The sequence below is a fragment of the Myotis davidii genome, unplaced genomic scaffold, assembly GCF_000327345.1.
Source record: "Myotis davidii unplaced genomic scaffold, ASM32734v1 scaffold430, whole genome shotgun sequence".
NCBI classification, from domain to species: domain Eukaryota; kingdom Metazoa; phylum Chordata; class Mammalia; order Chiroptera; family Vespertilionidae; genus Myotis; species Myotis davidii.
The window spans coordinates 580,624-598,898 of record NW_006285247.1 but is presented as its reverse complement, the minus strand read 5'-3'; the positions used below and the strand labels follow the sequence as shown (position 1 = coordinate 598,898).

General features: G+C 37.0%; 1 protein-coding gene across 1 annotated transcript in view; it reads left to right on the top strand.

Moving 5' to 3' along the window:
* TMEM135 (transmembrane protein 135) overlaps positions 1–18,275 on the top strand; it is a 216,879-nt gene that overhangs the window by 69,073 nt on the left and 129,531 nt on the right. Inside the window, exon 5 of the mRNA XM_006755866.2 lies at positions 7,613–7,678. Within this exon, the coding sequence (XP_006755929.1) occupies positions 7,613–7,678 (66 nt within the window). The remainder of the gene's footprint in view (positions 1–7,612; positions 7,679–18,275) is intronic.

Below are 18,275 nucleotides of genomic sequence, written 5' to 3'. Positions count from 1 at the left end.
GCACGAATTTCGTGCATTGGGCTACTAGTACATAAATAAAAGATGTGATTCATGCCCTTCATGACCTCACTGTTTAACTGGTGAACTAAACAATAGAGAGTCATAAAACAGGGTAAAGTGCTGTAACTCTGTGACATCGATTTTGTTTTTCAGATTCACAGCTGTGATTAAGACTCATTTGTTTTTTTATCTTTCATTAGTCCATTTCTTAGTTTTACATTTGAAAAATCAAAAGTAGTATTTCTCAAACAACTTTGCATCTCCAGAAAGTGCTGTCCTAAACTAAACCTTGGATTCATTATTTTACAATTATCTAGCTCTTTAGATAGCTTTTTATATATCTTGACACCTGCATTTACCACATAGGAAGAGAGGTTGATATTAGGAGGTCAGAGCTTAGAGAGTTTAAATGCTCTGCCTAAGGTTGCCCAGATAGTAGATAGTGGAAAAAAGATAACTAGAAATATATTGCTTGATTAATAAACAAATAATTTGCTAAATACAACAAGTTCATGTTAAATTAACCCACTGAAATCTTTCTTAATATGATGCTTTAAGTTATTACAATTATACTGCTTTTCAAGGTAAAAGTATATCAACTATATATTTCTTCACGTTAATTTTACTTATTTTGTGTTGGTTTAATGAATTAAAAAGTATTATACTGTAAGAGCATGAGTCTTTATTGAATTTGGATTATTTTCACTCTGGGAGCTACTCAAGGTAGTACTGGCTGGTGGTGTAACATTTTCCCAAAATTCTGTTTTAAATCTGTTTTATCTTTTAGTATAACAAAAATTGATACTTTTAATTTTTTGCATCTTATTACCAAATAGTACATGTGCATGGTAGCACATTAGAATAGAAGAAGAAAAATACCCAGAGATTACTGCTGATATGAACTCATATATTTCTGCATATCTTTTTTTTTTTGCATATCTTTTTTGATTTTCAAACATACACAGACACAAGGATCCGGCCCAGAATCTTGCATTTGTTACAGCTAGATTTCATGCCTAAGTCTTTTATCTAGCATTCTTCTTAAAAAGTCTCTTTTGATAACCTGTTTTTAAACAAAGATGTGCCCCCGACCCTCACCCTGCCATCACTGACAGAAAATGTTTAATGAATGTTTTTAGTATTTGTAGTATTAATCACTTTAGTTGTTAACAGAACTCAAGGAGAGAGAAATTTCAGTCAAGAATTTGCTGGTGGTAAACTTACAAAGGTTGAAAATTTGCCCTGTGTCTCATTGTTTTTGACATTTGTTAGTCATTGTTTGGGTACAAGTAAATTAAAAGCAATCTTTTTAGTTGGGGTCAAAAGGATGCTGTACACTCCAGTGCTTCCCTATAGAATCAAAGGAAGCTGAGCTCAGTTGCCCAAGTGCTATTAGAATGAGACATCCTTAAAAATGTTGGTGATGAAATAAATCGATTTAGTTGGAAACAAGAGATTGAATTTAGTGTTCTTCTTCTACTGGAGAAAGTGCAGAAAAAGAATTAGATCTTCAAACAGCTCGGGTTTTTGACACACAAAAATGTAAGTTATTTGGTCTGGTTTAGTTGTTGCATACTTTATCCCAAGTGCTTCCTGCCTCTGCCTTTTCCCTTTTGCTCCTCAAATTTACACAGTAATAATCTGACTTAGGCGAGTACTGTTAACAGTCACATCACTAGATCAGATAAGGTCTAAAAAGGAACAGGAAGATGGAAGATATAATTTAATATTCATATCATTAGGAATAGAAAAAAAAATACATCATTGGTGAGATTTTCTTTCCTTTAGTAACATTTCCATAAATAGTTCTTTCAAGTTTTGTGTGCTTTAGTAAAATCTGTTATAGCAAAGTCATTCATTTATAATTTGATTTTTATTTGGGAATGTGCATAACCCCTCTCTCTTCCCATTACTAACCTGTTTAACTCTCAGTAAATTATGGGTTGGAGTTATATTTGTATTGTGCTATAATCACAAAATTTAGTGTAGTGTTTGCCCTAAAATATTTTATTTTCTCTTTTGTTTTCTTTATTTTTCCTCCCTATAACCTCTTCCACCCCTCTCCCCCAGCAATTACCACACTGTTGTCCCTGTTTTCTCATTTAAAAAATTTTCTAATTTAGCATTTTAGACACTAACTCCACACCACCGTGTGTGTGTGTGTGTGTGTGTGTGTGTGTGTGTGTGTGCTTTAAAGATTACTACCCCTCACAGCTAAGAGTGTGATTGTGTTACAGAAACTATGGGTGATTAATTTTCATCCAAAAATCTTTGAAGGAGTTCCACACCCAAGAGTAATTTTAAGTACAAGATTAGTGACATTTGGGGAGTTTTTCCCCCTTTCGGTTTTAAAGATAAAGTTGATTTATTTAATTTGAAGAGTTTCCTGAGTCTGAGATTGTCTCTACATTTTGAGTATAAAACACTTGTGACACTGTGTTGTTAACATTGACGTTGTTTTATTCATTTATTTATTTTTTATCTTTTTTGAAAATCTGAACTTTAATAAATAAATTCTGACCTGTGGGAAAAATGTTAGAAAAATTTGCTTTTATTTCCAAGTTACATGCTGTATTTTACCAATGAAGTTGAATTAAAAGGAGTGTTCATTTTCCTTGACAATTCTTAAACATTGAATTTTGCAAAACATGATTTGCAATAACAAAGACTTATGATTTTCAACCTTAGTTGGGCTTTTCATAATGCTTGGTAGTTAGTTCTGTGTTCCTTTCCCTTATGTTTTCCTTTTATATGCATGCCATACTCTCACCCTTGTCCTTAAGTTAGTATCTTTGTCATTCTCAGAAGGTTATCCTGTCTCCTATTTCAGATGGAAAGGGAGGGGAGTGGAGAGGGATAAGAGGAGAATAGGTAAAGGCAGAGAGGGAGAGAATTTACCTACTATATTTGCCCTTTTCTCCTCTGCAGGAATCTCAGTCAATATTCATTTTCATTCTGTGTCTATAAATTCTCCCACCTTACTGAGTACTTAGTCATTAAGAACATGTTTACATCTCATCTATCCTAAAAATTATCCTGTTATCAATTTTCTCTCAACTCTGCTCTTTCTAGCAACAACTCCATCTCATTTATTGCCAATCTTTTGAGTTTACTTGCACTGTTTGCCTTTATATCCTTCTATTCAGACCTCAACTATATTCTTTAATTTTTTTTTAAATTGAATTTATTGGGATGACATTAGTTAATAAAATTATGTAGGTTTTAGGTGCACAGCTCTATAATAGCATCATCTGTATATTATATTGTGTGTTCACCACCCCAAGTCAAGTCTCCTTCCATTACCATTTATCCCCCTTTCACTTACTCTCTTCCATCTCCTCCAACTCCTCTTTTCTTTACCTAATCACCAGACTATTGTCTGTGTCTCTGAGTTTTGTTTTTTTCTTAGTCTCTTCATCTTTTACACCCAACTATCCATATATATAAAAGCCTAATCGGCCGTTCGACTGGTAGCTATGACGTGCACTGACCGCCAGGGTGCAGACACTCAATGCACAGGCATGGAAACATGGAACAGACTGATGAATCTCAGAGGAAAGTGGGGAGGAGGGAGGCTGGGAAGAGATTAACCAATGATCTTATATGCATACTAGAGACCCGGTGCACGGATTTGTGCACTAACGGGGTCCCTCGGCCTGGCTTGCGGGGATCAGGCCGAAACCAGCAGTCTGACATCTCCCAAGAGTCCTGGATTGCGAGAGGGCACAGGCCAGGCCGAGGGACCCCATGCGCCGGGCCTCTACTATTCTTATAAACACCAGTCTGTTAAAATTGTGAAGTATTTGATTTCTTTGTAAGATTATACATTGATTTCTTATTCCTTTAGTAGATAAAAAAAGTTTTGATCAAGAATTTACAAGTAGTTTAAACAGTCAAACAGTATGCTGCAAAGCTAGTAGAAAAAGAGTACCCTTCTTCACGCCTTCCAGTGCCTGATCTCCACAATCCAGAGGCAGCCACTTGCAACCCCTTTAATCATTTCTTCTGTTACTGACTTTCTTATATCCAAATTAACATGTTACACTGACTTTTGTATACATAGTCAATTTCCTTACAGTTTCCTCCAATGTTCTATCTCCTGGATTTTTAAAAATTTTAAATTTAAAATTTTCTTTTTTTGTTGTTCATATACTAATTCTTAAAATTGATGTTTAGTAGAGCACTCTTTGAATTTTATTTTCAATTATTAAAGGATAGTAATGCATTTCTCTTATGCCAGATGAAAAAATAATAGCACATATTGAACAGAGGAACTTGCATCCTCTCTTTTCCAACAAACTTCTCTTGCAATCTTTTCCATTCAGCCTCATTGGTGTCTTACTCATCTTTGAACGTGCCAAGCATGATTCTACCTACTGGCCTCTGAACTTGCCCCTTCTGAATGGAGCAACCCTGTTATGGACTGAATATTTGTGTTCCCCTCAAATTCATTTTGAAACCTTACCTCCCAATGTGATGCTATCAGGAGTGGGGCCTTTGGGAGGGGATTAGGGTTAGATGAGGTGATAAGGGCTTTGCCCTCATGAATGGGGTTTGGCACCCCTGGAAAAGCACAGAGAGAGCTTGCTTCTGTTTGCTCTCTGCCACGTGAGGATGCAACAAGAAGGTAGCCACCTGGGAGCCGGGAAGCTTGTCCTTTCCAGATCTTGAATCATGAAGCTTATCCCTTATACTTTTTCTAAGAGTTTTATAGTTTTAGCTGTTACATTTAGTCTTTTCATCCCTTTTGAATTAATTTTTGCATATGGTATAAGGTAGGGGTTCAGTCTCACTCTTTTGCATGTGGATATCTAGTTTTCCCAGCAGCATTTGTTAAAAAGATTGCCTTTTCCCCGTTTGAATGGTCTTGATACCCTTTATTGAATACTAGAGGCCCGGTGCACAAAAATTTGTGCACTCGGGGCGGGGGCAGGGGGGGCTCCCTCAGCACGGCCTGTGCCCTCTCGCAGTCTGGGACCCCTCAGGAGATAACGACCTGCTGGCTTAGGCCTGCTCCTGGGTGGCAGAGGGCAGGCCCAATCCCTAGGTGCAGCCCCTGGTCAGGCTCAGAGCAGGGCCGATTGGGGAGTTGGGGCACCGCCCCTGTCATGCACAGAGCAAGGCGGATTGGGAGGTTGTGATGCCACCCTCAGTCACACTCAGGGTAGGGCCGATTGGGGGGTTGGGGCCCCGCCCCCTGTCACACTCAAGGCAGGGTCGAGGGGAGGTTGGGGCTCCATACCCTGTCACGCACAGAGCAGGGCCAATCAGGGGGTTGGGGCGCCGCCACTCTCACACTCAGGGCAGGGCTGATGGGGAGGTTATGGCTCTACCCCGTCACACACAGAGCAGGGCCCGTGGGGTGGGGGGGTTGGGGCACTGCACCCTGTCACACACAGAGCCGCAGGGCGATCAGGGGTTTTGGGCGCTGGCCCCTGTCACGCTGATCCCGGTGCTGGGAGGCATATTGCCCTTTTACTATATAGAATAGAGGCCTGGTGCACAGGTGGGGGCTGACTGTTTTGCCCTGAAGGGTGTCCTAGATCAGGGTGGGGGTCCCCCCTGGGGTGCCTGGCCAGCCTGGATGAGGGGATGATGGCTGTTTGCAGCTGGTCACACACCCTTCAGGGGGGGGATCCCCACTGGGGTGCCTGTCCAGTCTGGGTGAGGGGCTGAGGGCTGTTTTCAGGCTGGGACTGAAGCTCCCAACTGCTCCTTTTTTTCTTTTTCTTTTCTTTTTTTTTATTCTGGGCCACCTTTAGCTCTGAGGCTCCAGCTCTTAGGCCTCAGCTCCTGAAAGCAGGTATCTGGTTTGTTTCGGTTCTATAATCGAAACTCTGTATCAACTCCAGCTCTGAGATCCCAGCCTTCTGAAAGCTGGTTTCTGGGGTTTTGTTTAGCTTCTATATGTTACAATGTTTCTTAAACTGCAAGCTCAGAGGCAGGCAAGGCAGGTGGGGAACATTGCAGTCCTCTGTCACTGAAGCAAGCAAGCCTCATGTTCAGTTTAAGCTGCCTGGCTGCCGGCTGCCATCTTGGCTGGCAGTTAATTTGCATATCACCCTGATTAGCCAATGGGAAGGGTAGCGGTCGTATGCCAATTACCATGTTTCTCTTTTATTAGATAGGATTATCAGACCATATATATTTAAAGGTCTATTTTGGGACTCTATTCTATATCATTGTCCTATATTTCTGTCTTATGACAATATCACACTACTGTTTGATTACTAAAGCTGAATGTAGTAAGTTTTGAAATTAGGAAGTGTGACTTCTCCAAGTTTATTCCTCCTTTCAAAATTGTTTTTGCTATTTAGGTTCCTTATAAAATTTAGGATGGATTTTTGTATTTCTGCAAAAAACACAAAAGAGGAATCACACTGAATCTTTATATCACTTTGGGTAGTATTGACATCTTAGTGATATTAAATCTTCTAATTTGTGAACATAGGATGCTTTGCCATTTGTTTATGCGTTCTTTAATCTTTTTCAGCAGTGTTTTGTAGTTTTCAGTGAACAAGTCTTTTTGTAGTTAAGTTTATTCTAAAGGTACTTTTTTATGCTATTGTAAATAGAATTCTTAAATTCCTTTTAGAGTTATTCATTATTAGTGTATAGAAACTAGTAAGTCTTTTTGTGTTATTTAATATATTACATTACTGAATTATTTCATCTTTTGTCAGTATTTCACTGGCAGTCAAGTGATTTGAACTAAACTCAAATGGAAACTAAAAATCAGAACAAACAATTTCTTATTTGAGTGCAAGTATTACATTTTTATTTTATTAAAACAATTTTTAAAATATTTTAATTGATTTTAGAGAGGAAGGGAGAGGGAATGATAAAAACATTAGTGATGAGAGAGAATCATTGATTGGGTTGCCTCCTGCATGCCCCACACTGGGTATCGAGCTTGAGACCTGAGCACGTGCCCTATCAGGGAATTGAACTATGATCTTCTGGTTCATAAGTCGACACTCAAACACTGAGTCATGCCACCTAGGCTAAATTTTTATTTAATCTTTATTAATCAAACTAAGGTTTAAGCTTACTGTACTAATTTGGACTATAGATCTGAAAAAATACTAGCAAATCAAAATTACCTTAAAAAATTTAGTTTGAGCTCCTGATGTCATTAAAAGCTTCTAGAAATGATATTTTGGGTGTATAAGTTAGAGCTTATAGCTTTTACTGTGCCTTATTAATGTTTCTCTAGAACAGTGGTTCTCAACCTGTGGGTCGCGACCCCTTTGGGGGTCGAGTGACCCTTTTACAGGGATTGCCTAAGACCATCAGAAAACACATATATAATTACATATTGTTTTTGTGATTAATCACTATGCTTTAATTATGTTCAATTTGTAATAATGAAAATATATCCTGCATATCAGATATTTACGTTACGATTCATAACAGTAGCAAAATTACAGTTATGAAGTAGCAACGAAAATAATTTTATGGCTGAGGGTCACTACAACATGAGGAACTGTATTAAAGGGTCGCGGCATTAGGAAGGTTGAAAACCACTGCTCTAGAAGTTACTGGAAATGTCTTTTACAATTTGGAGGTGGGATATACAGTTGAATCATTCTAGATTCTTTTTTTTTTACAGGCCACAGAAACATTATTTAGAATGGGCGTAGCAAGAGGAACCATCACAACGTTAAGAAATGGAGAAGTAAGATGATAATTTTGATATAATTATTACTTCTTACAGATATATACATATTTTCAAAAATATGGTTTTATTTTAGAGAGAGAAGGGAGAGGGAGAGATAAATAGAAATATCAGTGATGAGAGAGAATCATCGATTGGCTGCCTTCTGCATGCCCCCTGCATCTCAGGCCCTGACCAGGAATGAAACTGCGACCTCCTGGTTCATGGCTCAACCACTGACCCACACTGGCCGGTCTAAGTTTTAGTACTTAATTCATAGAATGACATTTAAAAATGTGAATTTTATGATGCTTTATGTAACAAATTGAGAAAAACCTGTTGTATATCTGACCTAATAATCTATTTTAAATAATCCAGTCATATTGGAACCTGATCTTGGGCTGAAAATGAATTGCTGAGCCTTTTATTCTTTACTTACCAATTCTTTTTATGCTTAAAAGAAAATGATATTTTGTTTAATTACAAATTCTGGAAATAAATATTTTTTAATGAAAATGATCCCATACTTTCCCCTTTTCCCCCCCTGTTTTATGCTCTATAGATCTGATACTTCTTTCTTAGGATAAAATAATTTGAAATGCTGATATTTATTACAGATAAAGAGAGATAGAAGGAGAGGGATGGGGAGAAGAGGAGGGGAGAGAGAGAAATGGAATTTAGTCTGCTCTTTTTTATAGTAGAGACTCAAGATACAGATTTTAAATTTTGACTTTTGTGTTGCTACCAATTCTTAAAAAAAATTCTACCACCTGAAATAAATTTTTATTGAAAACTATTACTAGCCTAATTATTGCTCTACTTAATAAAATGTATTTGTCAATATATCTGCTTGCTAGGTGAAAATGTACAATCATTTGGAAATCATAGACTCCTAAATGGCAAATCCTTTTGGTATTAATTTGTAACATTTTTTGTATGAAAAAGACAAGTGACCCCTTTGTATTCTCAGCAAACTGTTGTATGTGGTGCCAGTTTAAGAAAACATTCTCATTAATGAAGTCAGATATATTTATCTGCCCAGAATGTGTCAAAATGAATATCAGATTTTAGTAATTACTATGTATTTTCTCATGGGGGGAATGAACTTTTGAACTTTATCTTCTGTAATAAGAAGTTTGAGAAAATGTATGCAAGGCGGTTTTATAAGAAATCTTCTGAGCACACCAACACATAGTGCATATGCACCTATTTGGGGAAGTAGTTAAAGCAGTGTATTTTGATCCATTTCTCCCCCAGATTGCTACAGGTGACTAACCTGGTTAACAAGTATTAATGTTGGACAAAGTGTTTTTAAAATTTTTTTTTAAAAGAATAGTTTATTGCCCTCGCTGGTTTGGCTCACTGGATAGAGCGTTGGCCTGGGGACTGAAGGGTCCCAGGTTCGATTCCGGACAAGGGCATGTACCTTGGTTGCGGGTACATCCCCAGTAGCGGCTGTGCAGGAGGCAGTTGATGGATGCTTCTCTCTCATTGTTGTTTCTAACTCTTTATCCTTCTCCCTTCCTCTCTGTAAAAAATCAATAAAATATATTCAAAAACAATAGTTTATTGATTTTTAGAGGGAGAAGATGGGAGAGAAGCATCCATGTGAGAGCGCAACATGGAATGGCTGTCTCCTGTAACCCCCTCCCCCGCCCCAGGATGGAGACCCCAACCTGGGCATGTGCCCTGACTGGGAATCGAACCCGTAGTCCTTTGGTGCATGGGATGACACTCAACCAACTGAGCCACACCGGCCAGAGCAATGTTGGACAAAGTTTCTAACATAAAATGGAAACTGAAAGAAGTGCATTTCCCCCTTACATTTTCAGATCCCTAAAGATGGACTGTGTCTTCTAGCCAGTGGCACCCATAGTCACCATTCACTATTATTCACATTTAACCTCTCTTAAATTGTGAGATTTCTTATAAGACTCTGATATTTTAGAGTTGATAATGTATGGTAATATTTTGTAGTTTAAAAAAATAGAGAGTAAGATATAGTAAATATCCAGTAAATGGTAGGTAGGATAGGCCACTAATTAGTTTTAATTATTTGACTTTTAGTAGTAGAATATTAAAACAAAGCAAATATGTTATCGAATATGTGTATGTGTATGGGTGGCATACACATATTGGAGATGATGGTGGGCCAGGTGCTATATAATATGGTTGCTGTCTTTAGAGTACCTCGCTTTCTGCTGGAGGAGACAATTGTATCAATACCTGAAAAAAAATATGAATAGAAATGCTTAGTTTAGGTGTAGTTTGGAAGTACCCGGAATGCAGATTCCACTTGGAATGTGCTAAATTTTAGTATGAAGGCAATAACAGAGATATCATTTGGGAGTATGAAGTAAACTAAAAGGTTAACAATATAAGGGATTATTTAAAACAGAAGCGGAAATCACCATATTTATCATAATGGAAAATTTTTGATATGTTAAGGGAGGGGAGTAGCAAAGAATTTACTTATCCTAGGGCAGTGGTTCTCAACCTTCCTAATGCCGCGACCCTTTAATACAGTTCCTCATGTTGTGGTGACCCCCAATTTCATTGTTACAAATTGAATATAATTAAAGCATAGTAATTAATCACAAAAACAATATGTAATTAATTATATATGTGTTTTCCGATGGTCTTAGGCGACTCCTGTGAAAGGAGTCGCCCAAAGGGGGCGCGACCCACAGGTTGAGAACCACTGTCCTAGGGGGTTTGAAAAATTGTTCTAGCCCATTACTACAAAATTATTTGTTAAAGGGGATTAATAAGTAACCCTGTGACAATTATGTCAGGTAGGAGGAATAAAGACGTATATCTACATTATAAAAAGACCAGTTTTTGAGTAAATTTGTTATCCCGATGCGTGACGACACTGAGCTCTGCTAGCTTACCCTTCACTGTAATCTGTCACTACGTCTACATTTTGTCTACCTAATTGGACATTTCTGTTTGGACATTTTAAGATGTTGAAACCAGAAAATATAGCTCCTCTCTCTGAAAGTAAGAAGGTGTTTTTGAAAGAGTTTGAAACATACTTTATAAATTATAATGAATCATTGGAGGGTTTAAGCAAAGAAGTGATATCTTTTAAAATCTTCATCACAACTCTGCAAGGGAATAATTATTATGCCCATTTTATAGATAAACTGAGGCTCAGAGAAGTTAAACATTTTACCTGTGATCAAACAGCCAGGAAATGGGAGAGCTGGGAATTGAACCCCAATATTACTCCAAAGCCTATACGTCCCACCCTACAATGCAATCTCTCTCAATGTAATTTACTCACTGGAATAAAGTTTTCTAATCATTCAGTGGTCTAATCATTCAGTTTGACAATTAAAAATAACATAGTAGCTAAGACTCCAAGATTATGTAATCAGCCAGATTTTTAATGCATTTTCATTATCACTATTATTTTTTTATATATGTAATATAGGACATAAAAATGAATAGAAAAAAATGCTGACCCTTTCACAGTTATGTTTGTGACTAAATGCCTAGCCATGTTGATGTGCACTTTGCACAATCCTGTATAAGAGCTAGCTGAATTTTTGTATCTTGATTCAGTTACATAAGCTAGAAAGCAGATAATTTTCTGGGTAGAAAATTTTAAAACGTGTTTCTTAATTTTGGGGCAGCAACTGAACCCCAAACCTGGGCATATGCCCTGGACAAGAATTGAACCAGCAACCTTTTGGTGCCTGAGACACTCTCAACCAATTGAGCCACAATGGCCAGGGCCATACATTTATGTTTTTAAATAGCATATATTTTTTCTTTCTTTCTTTCTCTCTTTCTTTCTTTCTTTCTCCCTTTCTTTCTTCCTTCCTTCCTTCCTTCCTTCCGTCCTTCCTTCCTTCCTTCCTTCCGTCCTTCCTTCCTTCCTTCCTTCCGTCCTTCCTTCCTTCCTTCCTTCCTGCCTTCCTTCCTTCCTTCCTTTCTTTCTTTCTTTCCTATTTATTTATTTACTATTTCTCTTTTAATATCACCTTAGAAAATATGGGTGTTTAACAGGTAAAGTGTTAGTATTTAAAATAGTGAAGTCCCCGAGGCCTCGTGGCTAGTAAAATGCCTGTAGCTAATGGCTTGTAAAATCTAATCAAATGGCCGAAACCGGTTTGGCTCAGTGGATTGAGCATCGGCTTGCGGACTGAAAGGTCCCAGGTTCGATTCCGGTCAAGGGCATGTACCTGGGTTGCGGGCACATCCCCAGTAGGAGATGTGCAGGAGGCAGCTGATCGATGTTCCTCTCTCATCGATGTTTCTAACTCTCTATTTCTCTCCCTTCCTCTCTGTAAAAAATCAATAAAATATATATTTAAAAAAAAATCTAATCAAATGAACCGATATTTAGTGAGAGCATCTTAAAGCAGATGTGACACATGGCACTGGAATCAGATCTAGTTCCCTTTTCTTTCTTCCCTAAATATTAATTGAGTGCCAGGCACTATTGTAGGTGTTGGTTTTTAAATGTAAATAAAACTAAAATGGTTTCTACTCTTAGGAAGCTTTACAGTCTAGTGGCTGAGCCCATAACCTGCCACTTGAACTTTGCCAATCAGTGTTGTCTTCTGTAAATGGGATAAAAGCATCCACTTCATGCATGACTCTGTGAGAAATAAGTTAGACACTATGTATAAAGCAACTAGCACAATATCTGGCACAAAGCAAGTATTTTAGAGTTTAACCTGTACTAAACGATAACTATTTTTTATGTAATTAAACATGATGGAGTGTTTAACTGACACTTGGAAAGTAATAGACAGGCTTTAGATATTATGGGGGTCAATAGCTGTGTTAATAGCAGTGTTAAAAGCAGTGGTACTTTTGAATGAACATTTCCTTCCTATGGGACTCAAGGTATTCAGGTCAGTGTATATTGCCAGTGCCCTCTGCTGTCTCGTGCCAATAGCTCAGTAACAGAGAGAGTATATTGTCAGTTACAGACTCGTGGTATACTACTCATCCAACCAAATGCTGCTGATCAGGATTTTGTTTCTACATACAGAATAAACATAGTAGGGAGAAGTGCATTGTTACAGGAAAACTAACATGTGCAAACAAATTAGGATGTTATTTAAAAGACAAGGTGAAGTCATTACTTAATGAAAATTTAGTTCTCCTGATAATTGCAAGATTTAGTTGGGCAAAAGTCCTTCTGAGAATGGTAAGACACTGACTGACGGTTCAGAAATGCAGACTAAGGCTCAGCTGATCCTGTCAAGAAAAATGGGATTATCTCTTCTGCAATACTCTGCTTTATGTATTGTATTATAACGGAAGGAAATATTAAGATACTTTACACATGTAAGTTGCCATTGAAAGATACTTGATTAGCTTTCTCCCGTATCTCCATATCATCTAAAGAAAAAGAAAAAATAATTCTCACCACTCTGGATGGTTCCCAAATAATTCACATCTATTGTTATTTTCTTCTGTGAGTGATTTCTAAATTATATGTTTATTAATAAACTATATAAATATCAGAATTTAGCCCAGAAAAGTTATGATTTTTCTTCAAGCAGAAGATAGAATATAGCTTTAAAAAATTATATATTTATGAAAAATGGACCATATCTAGAGAAGGAGAAAAGAAATAATATGGGAAAGTACCTAGACAGAAAAATTAAGGCCTAGAGAATTTTTATAACAAGCAAGGTATAGACAAGGAAGTTGCAAACCTGTTTCTAATGAAGTGGGAAGTTGTCGCTGAGATAACGTGCTGCTGGACAATATTTCAGGATGATGAAACATTAACTGAGGCTTCAAAGAAGTTGTGGAATTGTTATCTTGCTCATTTATAAAAAGTTGTTTTCTTTAATAGCCATCAATCTGGATGGTATAGATATTGAACTGCCAGACACAGAAGACTGGTATAAGTAACATTTTCAGTTCTCCAATTCTATGAATCAAAACAACATGTTACATTTTGGCAGGTGCTTAGAAAATTTAGAGTCCGTGCCAGAATTGCATTATAAAACATTGAGCTTCAGAACTTGTATTTTATTCTTGCTGAAATAGCTTATCTTTGTCACTAAATCTGCTTTAAATGGCTCATCATGTTATATACTATGGGATTTCACACTCCTGGTGAATAAACTGAGTTTATTTGGAAAATTCTGGTGAAGATAAAGAAGGCCAAGGGCCAAAGTGAGGTTTTAAAAATATGAGATCACAATGTTTAAGCTTGGTGGTCTTGTCTGTACCAACTTTGTACCTTTCTGTACGAGATAATTATCTTTTGAAATGCCCTTATTTTCTTCACAATAGTAACTCTTTTGATTTAAATACAAAAATAAATGTGCCACGATTTTGCCCTTAAACAAAATAAACAATATCTGGACAATATCTGGCTTACTATGGAACACTTAGGTTTTATTTTTCAAAAATTGGAAGGGTTCTTAAGATAACATCAATTTGTTTTGATCCTAATAAGAAGAGCTTTAGGCCAGGAAAGCAATTATTTCCACATGGGTAAGGCCAGTCCCAACTACTTCCTGTCCACCAACTGCTCACTGAACTTAAACTTGCTTCCCATGGTTTATATAGCTGGATGTGGTTGAATGCATTAGGAAATGCAGGCCCTACTTAAAATAAAGTCTGAGATATAGAAAACATTTCTTTGTATAAAGGATTTTTGTGTATAATGTTCAACAGCAAGTAATTTAAACTTTTTGAATTACCAAGGGAATTTAATTTCATACACATACATATGTATAATTATTACCATTTTGTTTATATATCGTTTCTCTTTGTTGACTCTTGACTGCATTCTTAATAGGTGAGTTTGCTATGTAGAGACAAGTATTGCTTGTGGTGGTTGAGTAGGGACATGGCAGATCAGAAATGAAAGGATTTGTATTAAGTGATGTGATTGATTATTCCAGTGATGAGCCTAATTCTAAAGCTGTCACCATGAATCACTCCATTAACATAGCAGACACTCCTGTCACTAAGGAAATTTTAAGGATTTTTAAAGCTGTGTACCAGGAACTGGGAACAAAGACCAGATCTATTCCTTATTATAGCATAATCTATAGATTTACCTTTCCTGAAAACTTTATATACAGGTGTCCCCCCAAAATGTATACACACTTCAACAGCTGATAGCTCAATTTTGAAAATGAAATGTATTTAAATAAACACTGCCTTTATAACTATTCAAAGTGTGTGTATAGATTTTTGGGGTCACTTTGTGTATGTACTCTTTTGTTTCTGACTTCTGTCACTTAGCATGTTTTTAAGGTTCATCCATATCAGTTTTCCTATTGTATGGATAATATTTTGTTTATCTAGTTAATGAACATTTGGATTGTCTCTAGTTTTTGTCTACTTCTGTGAGCATTTGCATAGAAGTCATTATGTTGACATATGTTTAAATGTATCTTCGGTTGCTACTTCAGAATAGAATTGCGAGGTCATATGAATAAATTTTTAAGAAAAGTGGCAGTACCATTTTACATTTACAATGTCAATGGATAAGGGGTCCTGTTGTCAGATTTTTGTCAATATTTGACATTATCAGTCTTTTTTATTATAGCCATTCTAGAAACATGTAGTAGTATCTAACTTATTGTGTATGTAATTTGTACTCCCCTAATGATTTTGGACATCTTTTTATGTGTTTTATTAGTCATTATTTTTATGTGATTTATTAGTCATTATTTTTGATTATTTCTGTCTGCACAATGGATCCAGACAGAAAAAACTCTAAGAGAAACCCTGTGTTCCTCTGTGTATGGTTAGAGAACTGGAAAGGAAGGCCCATCATGAAGGAGACTGTGCAGAAAAATACCATTTTCTTTTTATGTTCTGTATTTTGATTTCATTCTTCTGGTGGGACTGCAGGTGGCTCCAGTAATGGGGTTATCCTCCATCTGTGGCAGTGGCAGCTATGCAGCCATTTAATACTGAATGATAATCTGTCCCTTTGACCAAAGAGACTGAAAAAGGGGCTCCTGTAGTCTAAGAAGTGTGGGGAGACTGTTAGATTTTCCTCCTTTCCCCTCATCACTTCACCCCTGAGGCAGATGTAATTACAGGAAATGTGCGATGATGGGAGTCAAAAAACCAGTGTAGGCAAAGGATCAAGAAAAGGGGCCTGGGAGACAGACTGTGGGAAAAGTCATAGAGAGGCAGGAGGTAGAGAAAAAGATGACCCAAGTCTGTGTGTGAAGTCTGAAATCACCCCTGTGCCGAGCATGTGTGAACTCCTTTGTGGAACCATAATAGAGGCTTTGAGTAACTACAGTGTAGACACTGCCCGTAGGTGGCAGAAATGGGGATGTACTGAATGGCACTGAAAAGACCTGGGAAATGGAAAATGATATTGAAACCACAGCCCATAGAAGGTGGGTCAGAACTTGTGTTTGGAACTTAACAGGGTTGGTTGCCTACAACAACAACAAAAATAGCAACAAAAATGACAACAAATCAATTTTCCAGAGGACCAGAAGTCTTTAACATGACCAAGAGTGTCATAATACTAGTCCCTAGGGTACAATCTAAAAATATTTGACATACCAAGAACCAGGGAAATTATAACTAATTGTAGGAAAAACATCAGTCAACAGATGCCAAACCTGAGATGATCTCAATTTTAGAGTTATAATAAAAAGTGCAAACCCTTTGACACGAATGGGGATATTGAAGTTTCAGCAAAGAAAAGAAACCATAAAAAGAACCAAATTCAAATTTTTGGATGGAAAATTAACACAAAAAATATTATTATTAAATGCTAAAGCAACTAAGAATTTACTAGATGACTTCAGTAGTAGAATGGAGAAGGCAGAGAAAAGAAAAGTGAAGGAAAATGGACACATTTGTAATACCCTTTGTAATACTTTAAGCAATAAAAAAAATAAATAAAAGTAAAAAAAGAAAAAAAGAAAAGTGAAGTTGGAGAAAGCCCAGTAGTAATTGTGAGTAAAAGACTGAAAAGCAAAGATTAAGAACCTAAATGACAATAGCGAAGCTCTAACACTTGTGTTATAAGTGTTTTAGAATAGAAGAAAGAAGTTTGTGCAGAAAAAGAATTTGAAGAAGTAATGTCTGAAAACATCCAAATTTGGTGAAAGACATACATTTACCCATTCACAAAGTGTAGTGAACTTCCCTCCCACAAGGCTGCATATTGTATCAATTCCATCTATTTGACATTCTACAAAAACCAAAACTCTAGAGATGGGAGATCAGATTAGTAGTTGGCAGAGACTGGCGGGGTTGATTCAGAAGGACAAAATGAGGGAATGCTTTTGGTGATGGAACTATTCTGTATCAAAGTACTGAATACAGTACCCAACTCTATGAACTTTTTAAAACCCATAGAATTATATACCTTAAAGAGTAACTTTTATTGTATGTAAATTATAAGATAAAAAGATAATGGTTAAAACAAAAAACCCATGTGTATTGAAAGACAATACTGCTCAGATCATTTTCATTCTTTTTTTTTTTTTTAATCCTCACTTGGGGATATTTTTCCATTGATTTTTAGAGAGAGTGGAAGGAAGGGGGAGGCACACAAAGAGAGAAACATTGATGTGAGAGAGACACATTGATTAGTTGCTTCCCTCATGTGCCCCAACTAGGGCCAGGGATTGAGCCTGAAACCAAGGTACCTGCCCTTGATGGGAATTGAACCTGTGACTCTTCAGTCCACAGGCTGATGCTCTAACCACTGAGCAACCATCCAGGGCATTCATTCTCATTCTTATAATTTTCCTTGGACTGTTGAAGATTAAGGAGGCTAGTTCTATAGATTATTTTTTCCTTAGGCTTCTTCCAGGATTTTTACTTTGTTTAAAAAAAATTTTTTCTCCTCTGGTTTGAAAATGAGTTGCCTGGGTATGGTTTATTTGGTATTTATCCCGTGTAGTGTTCTGTGAGCTTGCTGAAACTATTTGGTGTCTGACATTAATTTGGGGAAATTCTCATTCTTTCAATATTTCTTCCCTTTCTTCTTCTTCTGGTATTGCCCTTACACGTATGTTACACCTTTTGTAGTTGCTCATAGTCCTTGGGTATTCTGTTTTTTTCCATCTTTGTTCTCTTTGCTTTTCAGTTTTGGAGGTTTCTATTTGATGTATCCTCAGGATCAGAGATTCTTTCCTCAGCCATGTCATCTACTACTAAGCCCATCAAAGGCATTCTTCGTTTCTGTTGCAGTGTTTTTTATCTCTAGCATTTCTTGTTGGTTATTTCTTAGGATTTTCACCTCTCTGCTTACATTGCCCATCTGTTTTTACATGTTGTTGACTTTGTCCACTAGAGTCCTTAGCATATTAACCATAGTAGTTTTAAATTCCTGGTCTCATAATGCAACATCTGTGCCATATCTGGTTTTGATGCCTGCTTTTGTCTCTTCATAGTGCTTTTTTTTTTTTTTTTGCCTTTTAGGATGTTTTGTAATTTTTTTTTTTTTTTGATAGCTGGACATGGTATTCTGGGTAAAAGGAGCTGCTGTGAATAGGACTAGTAATATGGCAGTGAGGCGTGGGGGGAGGAGAAGCATTCCATAGTCCCCTAAGTCTCAGTCCTGTAGGGAGCCTGTGCCTCTGGACTGTGAACTAAACAGGTGTTTCTCAGGGGAGACAGGATGGTTCAAGTGGGCTGG